Source organism: Dipteris shenzhenensis, chromosome 29 (genome assembly GCF_047967505.1).
Source record: "Dipteris shenzhenensis isolate YYH24624 ecotype China chromosome 29, Dip_SZ_1.0, whole genome shotgun sequence".
In the NCBI taxonomy this organism is placed as follows: domain Eukaryota; kingdom Viridiplantae; phylum Streptophyta; class Polypodiopsida; order Gleicheniales; family Dipteridaceae; genus Dipteris; species Dipteris shenzhenensis.
The window spans coordinates 40,891,099-40,907,844 of NC_141624.1; the positions used below are offsets into that span (position 1 = coordinate 40,891,099).

Genomic DNA, 16,746 nt, shown 5'->3' on the forward strand with positions numbered 1-16,746 from the left:
TAGAGTAAGGTACTCAGAGAGGATTACAAAGGTGACCTTCTCGTACACAACATGCATTAGTTGTCGTCTTTAGCTCGAGGTGGCCACCCGGACCCCTTCGCGAGAGTGCCATTGGATCGAGCACCATGTGCCCCAAGAGGTCTTTTTCAAATTTTGGTCACGATTGTGGACCAACCTCCAACCACGAAAGATTACATATTTCTTATGGATGGTGCCCCAAGAGGGATTGCCCATTGGCTCATGGTTGGGGCAGATGCGAATGGATGGGAGGTGCCATCAATGCGTAGAAACCTTGAGCCTGATCCTGCACCGCTTGTGGAGTTGTCCTACAGCATAGAGGATATGGCAAGGGGCCCTCTAAAGCATGGCTAGGACACAAAGGATGCAAAACAGGCCTTCACTTGGGAGATGGTACCTAGTTGACAGAGAGTCATGCCTTCTCGATTGACACATTCATGCAAGCCTACAAGATCTAGGGTAGAACGGCCTTCTAGATTGAGGTGCAGGATGCAACCCCTCCTCCTCGCCAACATCTCGTATCTTCAACTAAGGACAGTATTTAGAAGACGATATCCAACATCACTACTTGGAACATCTAGGCCATCCATTGCAATTTTGTGAGGCCAACAGGTCCACCCACCTGAAAGCCACCCTCATTGCCATTTGGCATCATATCATCTATAACTTGAATGCCATATGTGAGCGAGGGACGACGAGATTTCGGATGACGATTGAGAGACAAGCTCGTTTCTGTAAGGCTTGGTTTGCAAGTGTCTTCTACATATTCACAAAGCGAGGCATTTTCGTTGGTTGTGTAGTATCCCATACTGGTTTTTGACCCCTATTTCAAAGACCCCTTAGGCAACGAGCTGGTTTTTATGAAAACAAGGTGGTTGATGGTTTGTGTTTTTTCTTTTGTTTTTTTCCACGACCCAAAGCCACGGAGGTAATTGATTTGTTGGTTGGTTTTCCTCAAGCAATAATAGTTGTTCTTTTCTCTAGGAAAAAAAATCTTGTTGATGATGATATGTTCCTAATTCCACCTTTGCAATCTTGTTATATTGATAATATGCTATGTCTCTTTGCTCTTTCTTGCATTCTTATTTCCAATTGTCTAAGAATACTACAATAGTTACAATTTCATGTCCTCTTTGGGACATTTGCCAACCATGAGAGAAATTGCATTTGGCTGGTTTATTGCTATGTCTAGTTGCATTATGTTGATTTATACATCTTTCTCTTAAGAAACCTCTTCCTTTTGCTCATAAAGGTTGCTAATGACTGTGCATTAAAATTTATTTGTACTTCTTTGCTCTTGCTCTTGAATCGACAAACCTGTCATTATCTCAAATGTAGATGGTGCATCTCTTATGATCATAGTGGTTACAAATTACTCATAATATATTTCAAGGCCATTCAATGCAATTGAAACTAGTTCATTTGGCTTTATTTTATGTCCCATGGAAGTTAATTGGTCTAAAATATCTTTTAGTCTCACTATGTAACTAGAGCTTATTCTATTTTACGCTTCTTTGCCATTTTCAGTTGATTTTCGGACATTACGACCCTTGTCATGTTTTTGAATTGAATCTATTTTCTAATCTTTTTCGTGCATCAATTGCTGATGCCTCCCTATGGAGGGCTTGACCTCAATGAGCAAAGAGGGACATCTTTTGCTCTATTTTGGAAGATGGCCATTCAAAATGAAGATAAGGGAATTTATACGTCAGTGGATAAGGATTGCTCCCTTCCAGCCAATGTTTATCATAGGATTGCACCTTATTGAGTGCAATTTATCATATGCTCTCACAGCCAAGTGATATCATACGAGGGTTAAACTTTACGTACTTGTGACTCGTTCAGGTTTCCACACTACAGACAATAGCCCTAGAACCTACAGCTCCGTGCAGTGCAACAATCACAGATATTCAATCATCCCACCAGCTTGCATTCTCAAGTTCCACACAAGCCAAAAGGTACTTTGAGATAATAAGTTGATGCTAAAAAAACACATCTGTAGACTGAACCTAGAGGCAATAAAGTTCTCAATTGCATTTAAATCCTGTTAAAAAGTTTCCAGCGAAATCACAAAAAAAGCCAAATAGTCATTCTGTATATACTATCCCAATAGTCAAACGCATGATAAGAACACCAGGAATAACTACTTTATGCTTTCAAGTGCAGATAGCTTTGAAACACATGATACAGGTTACACTTGAACTGGAAAAGCTAAAATATGGCAGGTTACATATGAGTGTGTGGAACATACAATTTGAATGTCCACTTCCTTCAATGCATTTCACTGAAATGTATGCACAGATTTTGTCAAGCTATTGTCTGTCCCTGGAAGGGTCATACCATCTTGAAAGGCACCATATCTCAAAAAGAACTGCTGCTAAGCTGCAGAAGTCTCTCTTTCAGACCATTTTGATGTCAGCCAAAAAGTATGGTATACATGTGTGTAACTTGTAAAACAAGGGGGAGGAATCACCTATTTCCCAATAGTGGGACACTGAAGTTCAAATAAACTCAATCCAGATGTGCTGATGTTGACCTTTTGTCTTCATCCTTAGACCTGTGTAAAGTTGCAATTTCTGCAAAGAAAGACCGCTCATACTTATATCTGGAAGTTAAGAAAGTTAAGAAAGTTAAGAAAGAGCACCAATGTTCTCTATTTGCAGAACAGTTAACATCATTAAAACCCTCATCAATCTTTCATAGCCTCCACCTTTGCAAAGATTTTGACACTGTTTTACACTATGCTCATCAAGTCACAAAGTCACCTCAGCTCGACCTTCCTAGCAGTTGCATAGATTCTTAAAGCAATGAAAGGAAACATTGCTTCTCTACCCCTTTTTTCCCAAAATGAGAAACTAGATCCACGTAAAGTGTTGTAAGACCCCAAAACCTTTATCAACCCAACTCCTTTCTTAATCTTCCCTCAGTGCAGCAATCCTTTCTATAGGGAGAGGTACAGGGCTCACTTTGATATCAGACTCCTGTAACGACTAGAACTTGTGAATCTTCCACTTGTAACATAGAATTTGCAGGGGAGGATACAGAGAAGACAACAAAACCATGAGACAACAGCATCCAACTCCAATGTGCAAAGGAGCTGTGGACCAAAATCTCTCTCTGTCCAGAAGCTTCTTTTCTGATATGTGTGTCACCAAGAACGAAAGAGAGTACACACCCAGCACCTTTGAGTTTGGGGATAAGTTTGAAATCCTGAACATACTCGAACCCTGTTCATATCACTCGACAGCATTAGCCATAGCAGGTATTAGGAAGAGATCAAATAGAAATAAGATGTTGCTCTAGCAACCCTCAATCAGAGACAATAAACACTCAGTTGCTCCTAATTCAAATATGAAACGCTTTACAAAACTACAACAAATTGTACAAAGCAGGTTTTGGGGCAGTACCTATGTCTACAAACTTAATCCGTAAACAAAGAGATTAGTAAATAATTAAGCGAGGAATATAACATTTCACATGAGGCTGTTGTTCAAAACACACGACAGAACCAAAAGCTTACCTTGAAAAAGTTTATGATGAAATTCATAGAATACAGAATCCGCAGTAGCATATCTTCAGATCAGTTAAGGAATTAATACTATATTTTCCTTCGAATTACAAGTCCTTACTGCAAATTTCCAAAGAGACATCTTTGAATTGCTATTTGTGATCCTTACTGTGCACCTGTGCAATGTGTATTTTAGCATAAAGATTTAAATCTCTTCAGAACAAATTGAGCCACAGCACTAAACACAGCACACTGCAATCAAAGCAAAGACAACTCCCATATAAAGCCGAGACACGGATCCCCTTTGATGAAAGAAGCCCCTTAACAACTCCCCATCAAAATGCTGACACATCTTGATCTTCATAACACTGAGCCCTAGTCACCACAAAACATGTTTCAGGCAGTATAAACTTTTAGAAATGTTTCTGCCCAAAGTGCGAAACAGGCTGTCATTTCTCGAAACATGTGCACTAGGGCAGGCTCCAAATATGCTGTATATATTCATATACACCCATCTGCATTTCATACATATTTTGAGTTTCCATTGTCTAACTTTGAGAGAGATCTGAGAGAGAGAGTATGATGTCTAGACTCTAGAAGTAGACATTAAATATTTAGAATGTTTAAGTCTGACATGTCTATTACTATTTCAGATTATTTTATAATTTACATATATTAATTATGTGTGTTTCTAGGCGAAACTCATGAGATTTTTGAAACGCTTCTCTTTGAAAACCCTGAAACGTGTTTCTAGAAACATCTTTGGTAACTTTGCGTGCCTGAGCCTCAAAGTAAAACATAATGCCCATACAATTCAATAGAAGGATACTGACAGAATTTGCCATGATAAGGCCAATTGCTCCAGCTACATGAATGAGAGCAACACTGAGGCATATGTATACAAAGGAACATATTATAAGCCATACATTTGATTGAGCAAGTTGGCCTTTTGTCACCACAGCGTGCAAAAATGCCTCTGTGGTACCTACAAGCAAGACTTCAAATAAACTTCAGCCATTAGCATTACAATTTACAATAAATAAAAGCCCGAGGCCATTTCATTTTCCACTCTGAATTCATAGATAAGCATGAAGACCAAGACAAAGATGAAAGAAATGAATCCATATGCACGTGCTCACAATCCGGACATATTGTTTCAAAAACCAACCTTGCAAGGAGATCAAGAGCCAGAAATATTTCCCCAAGTGGAGAATCAACACACTATTGCAAAGCAACAGGACATAAGCATCAACTTCAACATGTAAAATGCTTCAAAAATAACGAAATCAAGAAATCTGAATAGGAGGTGATCATAGAACATGTAACTCAGGGCACTATTAACTCTATATATTAAGCCACAGCTACCCTGTCATTATCATATGTTCCTAATCTAGTAACCGTAATTCCTGTTTTTTATAATCCCCAGTTTATTGAGCTACGCACTTTTCACGAGGCCAAACATATTCACCATGAATCATGCATGGTCCACTATGCTGAGTCACAGTCTACAGATCTGAGAGCCACTGGCTCTCAGTCAGGAAGCCTTCACATGCTGCAGCATGCCTTTGAACATCAGGACTCCTTGCTCTATACAGTTAGATCAACATCAGCATGGTTCCCAGTCCAAGAGAAACCAACCTGAAAGGGAAGATCCAAGTTCCTCGTGGTCACAGCCACATAAATCATCAAAGTTTGTTGCTGTTTTGGAGTTTTGCATCAGCAATTGTCATCTTCCTTACAGTTTTGCAGCAAATCCAAGCCATCTACATCAAGCCTCAGAGACATCAATCATTGTAGATTTCAGCTTGTAGAGCTTGTTTCCAGGAAATTCTTGACCTTGGATCCCTACTTGGAAGTTGGCAGTATTTCTCATATTACATTGAGACTCCACAACATCACTCAATTTTGAAACCATATGTGTTTGTTTTCCAGCTTCTAGCAGGTTAAAAACAATGCAAACCTGGCTTTGTAGGCTTTGACACAGCAAATCTGGAGCTGCTCCAGACTAAAGAAGTACCTGGCTTGCTTGTTTAAAAAGAAAGCATCTTTAAAGCTCTTTTGTGGTAAAGGTTTGACATGCAATGTAAGTCCTCAATGGTGGTGATTCAGCAATTTCAGCATGGTTAGCAATACGGAAACTTGTAAGGTGGGATTGACATGTTCTACAGCTTGGAGATTCACGGAGGGTGCTCTTCTTCAAGTTGGCTAGCAGCAAGAGGAGAGACCATCTTGCCCATCCTCACAAGGCTATTTACTCAGTTCTTGACTTCAAGCCAGTTGTACTGTGTACCAGACGACTTCACGGAGACAGACTCTGTCATTTTCCACCTAGCACAGGACTCGAGCATTTCAGCCCCAGCTCACTGCTTGACTCACATGGTTTGAATTTATTTCAGCCCCATAGCTGTGGGTTGAGTACTTCCGGACTAGTAGAGCAATATCACAAAGACATGCTATTACTTATCCATAGGCATCTCAGGGTTCAGTAGCATGCACTTGGAATGAGTTGGCCCATTGCAAAGACATTATTTAGCAAGCAACCCACTTTTGTGGGGCTTTCCTTCTATGAAACATCCTTTGGTGCTACATTCACCATGACCTAAATTGCAGAGACGTCAAGTGCTTGGCTCGAGCAGCTGGCATACCAGTGTCACCGTGGAGCCCAACACACCAGATATAATTGGAGATCCACGTAGTCAACTAGCCATTCCTTTAGTCTCTTAGCATATTCTTCAAGAGGTTCTACTTCCTGATGCAGCTGCAAATGCAACGAGTGACGCAAGCGCACAGTCATGAGAAACGTTTCAACCGTTTCGTCGTTTTGACACGTTTCGTTTCGTCTTTTCAGACCAAATGGATAAGTAAAAAGGAATTTCAAACGCAAACACAGTCTTCAATTTTATTTAAATTCAACCTTTCATTCTCGTTTCAACTTTAGACCATCTAATATTTATGGAGTCAAAACTTAGAAGCATATGCATTCTAGAAAAAACGGGGCAAAAATGTGTATTTTGATTTGGGTGAAACACAGGTTTCGTTGAGAGTGTTTCGTACTATTTCAAAACATTTATAGAAGTTATATATATTTCATAAATAATTGTCTTCAAATTCTCTCTCTCTCTCTCTCTCAAAAGAGCTCTCAGATATCCAGTAGAGTAGAGTAGATTGTAGAGGGTAGACCGTAGAGGGTAGAATCTAGACTCTAGAGTAGAGGGTAGAGTAGAGTAGAGTAGAGTAGAGTGGAGGGTAGGGTAGAGTAGAGGGTAGAGGGTAGACCGTAGAGGAAAGTAGAGGGTAGACCGTAGAGACTAGAGTAGAGGGTAGAGTAGAGTAGAGTAGAGGGTAGAGTAGAGAGTAGAGAGTAGAGGAGAGTAGAGGGTAGAGTAGAAGGTAGAGTAGAAAGTAGAGAGTAGAGGAGAGTAGAGGGTAGAGTAGAAGGTAGAGTAGAGGGTAGAGTAGATGGTAGGCACTAGGAGCAAGGCAAGCAATGGAGCGGCGCTGGAGAGGAGCGAAAAAAATGAAAACGGCGGCCAAATTCAGAAAGAAACCCATCGCGGTGGATTTTTTGACAGCCAGACGTTTCGCCCTAACTGCCCGTTTCAGATGTTTCTAAGAAACGTTGCGTCTAGAAACGTTTCTTCGCGTTTCGGTCCCCGAAACGCGTTTTTTGGTGACACTGATGTCACCCTATGACTACTACGGGAGTATTGGCTACAGCGAGCAACCTCCATCTCTGTCTTCTAGCAAACTGATGTGGCATATCAGCAACTACATCACCAAATCTGAGAGCAATTATTGCATATCAACATCCTCCACTCCAGGAGTACTTCTTTCTTGATATGTTGTAGAAGAACTTGATAGTTTTGAGGTTGATCAAGACAATGAGCATTGGATTAGACCCATGAAGGTTGAGCTGGATTTAATCCATAAAAACAATTTAGTGGACCTGCCCATTGACATGTGGGTGTACAAACCTAAGAGGAAATCTGATGGTACCATTGTTAGGTACAAGGCAAGGTTGGTTGCCAAAGGCTATTCTCATCAGAAGGGGATGGCTTATGATGTTACCTTTGCCCCCATTTCTAGGAAGACGACAGCTTACTATCCTACAAAGTTTGCATAAGCTACCAGGGGACTGATCTAACTTCTTGTACAATTGTACTCTCTTCTCTGACAATTTCTTTCACATCATCATGTGCTGGAAGCTGTTCGTGACCCTGATTTGGAGCATCCAAAGCAGGCTGCAAATACTGATTTTCTATTAGCTATTCTAATCTGCTATCAATTGGCAATGGGAGCAATCCTTCAAATACCTATTTGGTAGCTATCTTCAAACTCAGTCAAGGACTGATCGGACTTTTCTGCAAAAATTACATCTCTACCGACAAAAATTCCCTGAGTGTGAGAATTGTAGAAATCATAACCTTACTTCACTGGTATAGCCAACAAAAATCTTGTCATGCCAAGCCTCAAAAGGTGTGATAGTCGTCAAGGTTTTGGTTGGGTATCTATTCAAAATATGTGTGGCACACATGATGGCTTCCATTTAAAATTTATGAGGCAGTTTTCTAGCTTTGATCATACATCTAGCCATCTCCATCAGAAATCTATTTTTCCTCTCAGTGACACCATTTTTGCTGAGGTATGTATGACACTATACATTGCTACTTAATGCCTTTTCATCCAAGTATGCCTTGAAAATTTCCCCCCTCTGACCTGTACGAAGGGGTTTGCACTTTGCAACTTGGTTCCTTTCCACACTTTGCAACAAAATACTGAAAACACATAAATATGATTTTCTCCTTCAGGGGATAGACCAATGTAAATCTGAAAAAATCATCAATAAAGATCCAAAATACAGATTTCTCCCAAGGATGGTGCCATCATGGGACAACACACATCACCGTGCATGAGCTGCAATCTTTTGTCAGCTCTAACTAATCCATCCCTTGGAAAGGCATTCTTATGCATCTTTTTCAAAATGTAGCTTTCACAGACATGTTTTGGAGGGGTCTCCATTGTAGGCATATTCAATACCATATTGACACGACCCCGCAAGATCTAACCCTACCACTGACTTGGAAACACATCCAGAATCATTGCATAGGTGCCTTGATCCACCCCCGAGCACGTGGGCTACAAGTCGACTCATCCATAGGCCCGTATCTAACCTAGGCGTCCAATACCACCTGAGCCCCATCCAGAGGACCTTCGATACACCACCTATGATCTGCCATGTAGATGGCCATAATCCTGACCAAGGTCCAAGCCCATCCATCAGTTGAGCGCTCAACTGAACTGCCACAATAGCATTGGCCCTCCCTCTATATAGAAGGAAACTTGCTATTGATAAAATGACGCTATGAATAGCTCCCTCCATATAAAGTAAGCACTATATATGAAGCAATCTCTTTATATAGCAACCTCGGCTAAAAATAGCCATCCATCCCTATGCTATCCCAAAACCCACGTTCACCTGCTCTCCAACCCTAGGTATACCATGCACATGAGGTACTCCCCTCCTCTAAGAACTCAATCCTCAGTTCACCAGAAAGCCCGAAAACTCTCTGTGAAGGTTAGTCAATGCCAACAAACTGAACTCTGACTATCAATTTGAGTGTAGCATACTGTCCATGAGACTCAAATCAAAGAGACTCTAAGGCCAAGCCACAATCTTTAATTACCAAGGTCCAAGCCCATCCATCAGTTGAGGAGCGCTCAACTGAACTGCCACAATAGCATTGGCCCTCCCTCTATATAGAAGGAAACCCACTATAGATAACATGACGCTATGAATAGCTCCCTCCATATAAAGCGAGCACTATATATGAAGCAATCTCTATATATAGCAACCTCAACTGAAAATAGCCATCCAGCCCTATGCTATTCCATAACCCACGTTCACCTACTATCCAACCCTAGGTATACCATGCACATGAGATACTCCCCTCCTCTAAGAACTCACTCCTGAGTTCACTAGAAAGCCCAAAAAGTCTCTGTGAAGGTTAGTCAATGCCAACAAACTGAACTCTAACTAGCAATTTGAATATAGTATATTGTCCATGAGACTCAAATCAAAGAGAATCTAAGGCCAAGCCACATTTGATAACTAACCCAAGGAAAGTAAATCTCTCAATCTAAAGAAGGTTACATATCGTGGAGTATTCTTCTCAAGAAATCAACTCTTGAAGCTACAGAGTTAGTTCCTTTTGACATATCCGTACACAAGCATGGTAAAATCTGTACCTGAAGGTAAATGATTCTATCAACCTTATCTATTGAGTTCTAACCTGGTATTTGCGAAAAAATAGTCATCACGTTGAATACCCTTGAACTCAAAATATTAGGTTGATATGAGGGAATCATTGTTCTAACAACCCCTCGAGGCCAATTGTTGAGCAACCCCTCAAGGCCAATTGTTGAGTTGCAAATTCTCTCCACCCTAATTCCTGAATTACTTGGTATTCCTAAAGAAAATTCACGAACTGAATACCCGTGTAATTCAAATTCCTGGGTTGAAATACATGACAAACTTTCCATTGCATAACTATTAGGTATACATCTTTCCAAGTATCTTGATTCAAAAGAAGCATTCCCTCAAAAAAAATCCGTGTCCAAACTCAAACACGTAGAGAGAACAATCAGGAAAACCCTGTAAACCATCAGTTCATTACTCACGATGGAAGAATCTTCTTGTAACAATCAATGGGCAATATCCTGACCAAAGATATGGTCCCCTAATCCATTCTCGGAATGCCCCTACATGAGGATAATCAGTAAAAATTCAGTTGGCTATATCCAATCAATGGTATTGTTCTAGACATGCATATAGTCAACTATCATAGGAATAACATCCTATGTGATCTAGAGACTACGGAAATATACAATCCAAGATGTCTCAAAACAAGATCCACTAGTGGATATCCTGTATAAACTTGTGCACAATAAACTGCTCCTATCACAGGATCATCCAGTACATAGGATCTCTAATCTAGGAACACCAAGTTCCAAACAAGGCACTGACAAACCATCCTCATAAAAGATGTAGTAATCCCCCTAAGATTGAGTCTAGAATATGGAGCTCCAGGATTGAACCCGAGATACATGGCTTCTCTCAGGGTAAAGAATCTTAGTCAGTCCTTGCAAAAAGTCTAATCAGGTTGGCCCCAATTCAATTCATCCTCCTTGTACTTCACCCTAGAGGTCCTTGGGTATTGCTTCACGTTGGATTATACCACCACATCAGAGAATCTTAGATGAAACATACCTTAGTGTCCCATACCACCCTCGTATACTAAAAATAAAAGACTCGATGGACAATATGAGTGAATCAGGGTAGCCAATCCCTCTTTAACTCAGACCTGAGTCAGGATGGCAAATCCGTTCTCAATCCTTATCTTAATGTGATTATATCACCCCTTGTTTCACAATACCCGAACCAATAGGTCAAAGAAGAAAACACGTAGGTACTATCCCTAACAACTCTTGAATCCTGTCTATCCATGACCTCGGGATTGAGAATCGGAATGATCTTCCCATTGGACAAGACTCAAGAAGGTATGCAAATAAGACTCATCCGAGGCTAATCAACAAGAACCTTCATATATCCAAAGAAAAATCAGAACTCACAATCACATCGAGTCAAACTCAAATCGAAACCAAACACGAATCTATTCACCAAATTTTGACTAAGGGAAATCCAATTGCATTTGTTAAGTCCAATTTAATATGTAACAAAGACTTAGGCATCATCAATGTACCATATATCTAAAAAACTTCAAGATATATGCAAGAAAAGTATAATTTGACAAAACCATCAAATTATAAATGCCAATTAGTTAAAAATCAAAACCAAATTAACCAAAACCTAGTCAATTTAATAACAAACAATTCAGGACACAATTCATGAGGAACTTATGAACCAATAGTGTTTCAAGAATCCAATCGAGCCAAAATAATTGGGTGTCGGTCAAAACTAAGAATCTCAGAGTCTTCATCACTTCTCAATAACTCAGAAGTGATACAAAGACTCTAAAACATGCTGTCCACATTTAGAACAACACAAGCCTTCTTCAATATACTTTTGGTATTGAGGGGTTTTGTAGTAGTGAAGAGCTGCCCAAAGTTCACCCATCAAGGAATCCATCTCTCAAAGCAGATCATGAGGTCTACAAGGAATGATCCTAGATGTAGCCTCGTCCTCCATCTCGATAAAACAGTAATCAAGCGAAGGTGTTGGGCTACTTTGATGTCCTTCCATGGCTAGGAAACAACTCGCAAAGGAGAGAAGCTGAGGAGAAAAAAGTAGCTGTGTCCAAACTTGTGTGCCTCGTGTAAGCAAGAGGAAATCTGGTGCTATGTGGAAATAACTAAGAAGGCGGGTAGACGACAGCAAGAAAGATGGCGGAATTTGGTAGGCTGATCGCAGACGAAAAGAGGGTGGGAAATTCACCTTCATGTGCTGAAGTGATGAAGTGAGAGAGAGAGAGAGAGGAATCCTGGGTATATAAATAGCTAGGAAGGACCATCAAAAGCTAGGCGAATTCAAGGTGGGTGCTTGAGTTAGAGCAAGTGCTTTCCTTGCTAGAGAAAAACAAAAAGGCAACCTACTTTTTGACCAAAAAACAGTCTTGCTTTTAGCTGATCCTATCCCACTTTTCTCCAGCCAGCCAAAATCCACCAAAACTCGCTAAATTCAGCCACACACTCCTTCCAACGCCAAGCGTCTACCCCCAATCTCATCGCCCTTGTTCCTGATGCTAGAATCTACTAGACAAGCCACTCTCTGAGCTTATGAACACCCTCTCTTTCCTCCAACTTCTCAACTGTAGAAAATCTAATTCTCTAGGGTAGGTATCTCATCCTCGAGAATCTAAAGCGATCTCTTTTCCTAACCAGCCAACGCTCACGCTTCCCCTCATAACCAGTCGCATCAACAATTAGCAAAAAAAGTACAAAGGTAGAAGCGAACTTCTCATCACCTACCCTTCTCATAGAATCTTGATTTCCAAATCCTAGCTCGTAGCAAACGAGAGAAAGCACACAGCCTATGGACATCTATTTCTTCCACAACTCTCCCAATCATGAGCGCGCAGCATCAATCAGCCAATGAATCAGATGAGGAGTGCTCAACTAAACTGCCACAATAGCACTAGCCCTCCCTCTATATAGAGGGAAACCCGCTATAGATAGCATGACACTATGAATAGCTCCCTCCATATAAAGCAAGCACTATATATGAAGCGATCTCAATATATAGCAACCTCGGCTAAAAATAGCCATCCAGCCCTATGCTATCCCATAACCCACGTTCACCTGCTATCCAACCCTAGTGTAATAGCTGCAAACTGCCATTGTTCACATGACCAAATCTAGCATGCCCAATTTTGCATATTTCATTGCAAAAGAAACTGTTTCCACACAAGCACTTTGCATGTTGTTGTCATGTGTATCCAACTGATATATGCCATGCTGTAACGCACCTGTAGTGACTATCTGATAGTCTTTGTCTGCATCTTTTAAATGCACTGATCATCCTCAAATGTGACAACATATCCTCTTCTGCCAAAAGAGAAAACCAAAAGCAAATTTTTCTTTGTTCCCCTGGAACACAAGGGGATTGGGAAGACACAAATCGGTTCCATCTACCGATTACAAAATAATCTTCCCAACTCCCTTCATAGGATATGAAGAATTGTCGACACAGGATATTCTTTTGACAATAGGAGCAGGTTGCAAATCAACATATTTCTTGGACGTATGTGCCCGGTTTCACCATTGTCACAATATTAGACTGCATCTGAATTGTAACTCACATTGAGTGAACTGACCTCAAGATCGGGATCATAATTGCAAACCAAAAAGGACCTCTTCAGCCACATAATTTGTTGACATATTATCCCTATCAGTGTTTGAAGCATTACAAATTAACAGCCTCCTCCTCCTCCTCTTTTTCCAATCTTTTCCTGCATTCTTTGATATAATGACCTAGCCTTTTACAATAATGACACCTTCCCTTCTTTTTTGATTTGCTTGCATCATCCTTTACCTTGTTAGATGGCTATCTTGAAGCAATCTTAGATTCCTTGACTCCTATTACGGACAGCAATTGCTTGATTATTGCTATGGGGAGAGGAAGATTTATTCTTCCTTGTTTCTCCTCCAACAACAAACCCAACTAGGACTCCGGCAATGACTGTGATGTCCCAGAGATCAAATCATTTTCAGAGATAATCTCATCAAAATTCAAGAGCTGATCTCTAAGATCAAGGGCCTTAGTTGGATGCTCTGGCATACTATCACCCTCATGCATATTCAAATTCTCAAGTTCCTTCTTGAGAAATGAAACCTTTGCCTCTTTCTTTGCCTGATACATAGCGGGTAATGCATGCCATGCACACAAACTGGTCCTACAAAACCTGATGTGTGGTATATAATACACCTTAGTATCACATGCTTCCATCTCCTTTGATTGGTTAGAGCAGTTGCAATTACTACAGGTGCCGATGCAGCCACCACTGCAACCTATATTCTACCAGGTGTGGTTGTTGCACTAGGTTCAGCATCCGTGGGTCACCGTTCATCTCTATTCAATAGACTCCATAGACCTTTCATACCTCTTGCATTCTTTACATGAAACTCCACAAAGAGTAATTGGTGCCATCAAGCTTTCCTCATATGACAAAGATCCACCAAACAAGCTATCATTTTGAGCCATTGCCAAAAAACTTGCAAAGAATTTGAGACAACTCCTACTACAAACTCAAAACTATAAATGGGCCTCAAATTTGCAAAAGAAATGCAAAGTATCCCAAATAAATGAATGAACTAATTGCACCTCAATTTCAATGCCAAAATCCCCGAAATAACAAGTGATGAGGACGAAATAGGTAGTCACGGCTCAAGGGTCACAAGGACAAAAGGCCTTGCACAACACTAAGGCGGCAATGCACAGTCACGAGGGCGAAACAGGTGATGGGAACTCACAAGACAAGACTGGCTATGTGTTGTGACAAACAAAGCAATAGCGCAAGATTCCCATTAGACAAAAGAGATCGGGGAGCCCACAAACTATCGTGGCTCCAACTATTTTCTTCTGAACCCAGACAGATGATCTGAAAAGAATGATTGTATCAACACTAGAAGCCACTCCCACCCTTACCTCATTGCGTATCAGGCCAACTCTTGTCAAATGTTTTCCTTTGAAAAAAAGATGCTTTGTTGGAGGACCTCCCTAAGGCAATACTAGCTTGAGCTAGTAGAGTAGGGGGTGAGATAGGAGAACGCCAAAACATGGAGACATATAAAGAATGCAACAAAGAATGACCATAATGAGGAATATATCCCCTACAAAGGAAGCTAACCCTAATACTAACCTTAGGGAAAAAATCTCCTAACTGGGAAAAAATGTCCAAGTGTTCAGATCACATTGCTCATAATCTACCAAATTTGGACTACTTTACCGCATATTTTTGTGTTTTCTATGCCTATGATTATAAGGGTCATATCGGATACTCTTTTCTATAGTCCAACAAAACTCCAAGCCTTTGAAACTTGGGCAATTCTTGTGAAACGTGACTATGCTATTGCTTGGCTAGCTTCTGGCGTTGAGATCAACTAAATCAAGGCAATTGGTTTTTTCACACATACAAAGGGCTCTCTCAATTGTGGAAAGACTCTTCGTTTTGTTAGATTGATAGAGGAAATTAGGATTGACATCTCCGCAAAGCAATAGGTAGCCCTTGCCTTAGAGAGTTTGCACCATAAGCTTTTAAACTGGAGCTCCACCAAACTCTCTCTTGTGGCTAGAACATTCGAGCTCAACTAGGTATGGCCTCGTACATCACATCTTGCCGATGCTTTCACAGACAACATATGGATTAGCTTACGCAGATGGTACGAAACTTTCTTTGGGCAAGATTAGATGGTACATGAGGCACTAAGACTAGAGCGGTTTCACAAGATCAACCAGGTATGGCCTCGTACATCACATCTTGCCGGTTCTTTCAAAAATAATATATGGATCAACTTAGGCGGATGGTGCACAACTCTCTTTGAGCAATATTAGATTGCACATGAGACAATAAGACTAGAGTGGTTTCACAAGGATCAACCAGGTATGGCCTCATACATCGCATTTTGTAGGTGCTTTCACAAACAATGTATGGGTTAGCTTAGGCAAGTGGTGCATAATTTTCTTTAGGAAAGATCAAACTGCACATGTTATTAGGACTAAAGCGGTTTGACAGATATTAAACCTACCTCATGCCAAGGGAGGACTAGGGATACATCGACCCAAAGATGCAGAGTTCATCCTTTGTGAGCAAGCTTTATTGCATGAGGCCTCATGGAAACTCCTTTTGCAATAGGGAGGGCACTGACAGCTTCGCATAGATGGATCTTCACGAAAGCCCCCCTCACTAGGAAAGGGCTATCCAAAGATGCATTGTTTGATGATCCTTTGGAGGCATATTTTGATAGGTCCTATCAATGCCAGCACACAGTGAAAAGAGGAGATCGAGTGTCAATCGCTTATTTGGCATCTAGAGGTCCGAGATCCGAAGCGTTTCCTGCTAGGGCACAAGATGCACACATCACCTGAGCATAGTGGGACAGTGAGAGGGTGCATCACATCCATCATGCATCCATGTGGGGGATGGTAGCTTGGTTAGCAGAGGGCATGATTGCCTACCTGGTGACGGGGAGATACTTATAAGCTAAGAGGTTCATGAGACCACTCCACTCTTCACACAGTGCTCCATTCTCTCTCTGAAGAACAGCCTCTAGGAGACCATTGCTAGCATCAAGGCTTGGAACATCTACCCAACACAATGCAATGTTGTGATGGGGGGCCAGTAGGTTCATCATGTTGCCACTCTCGTCGACATATGCCTAGACCTTATCTACACCTTGCGTACAATGTGGGAGCAAGGTAAAGAGGATTAAGCATTGTAAGCATTCTTGCAAGACCCAACCTACATGTATTTCTAGTCTCGTGGATCAAAGAATCCATTGGTTATATAGCCTACCACACTGGTTGTGCACCTGCTCTCGGGTTACCCTAGGTAATGCATCGGGATGCGGAGAAATGGGCTGCAAAACAGTCATGTTTCTCTTTCAATGCCTCATGGAAAGCTATGTTTTCAAAACATTATAGCAGGTGGAGCTATCCCACCTCCTCTGAACACAATTTTGTTTTGTATTTCTACATGTAACATCAG

The 16,746-nt window shown here is 41.0% G+C and overlaps 1 protein-coding gene across 4 annotated transcripts in view; it reads right to left on the reverse strand.

The window, feature by feature from the left end:
* Positions 1-2,084: 2,084 nt before the first annotated feature.
* LOC147882853 (lipid transporter) overlaps positions 2,085-16,746 on the reverse strand; it is a 43,063-nt gene continuing 28,401 nt past the window's right edge. For 2 of the 4 annotated variants that reach the window (XM_087400397.1, XM_087400398.1), the window contains 4 exons: positions 4,356-4,511; positions 3,539-3,591; positions 3,061-3,245; positions 2,089-2,623 (listed from right to left, as the gene is read on the reverse strand). In XM_087400397.1, coding sequence (XP_087256523.1) covers positions 2,530-2,623; positions 3,061-3,245; positions 3,539-3,591; positions 4,356-4,511 — 488 coding nt within the window. In that variant the 3' untranslated portion in view covers positions 2,089-2,529. Of the gene's footprint in view, positions 2,624-3,060; positions 3,246-3,538; positions 3,592-4,355; positions 4,512-16,746 lie in introns of all 4 variants that reach the window. The other 2 variants (XM_087400400.1, XM_087400399.1) reach the window with 2 other exon arrangements.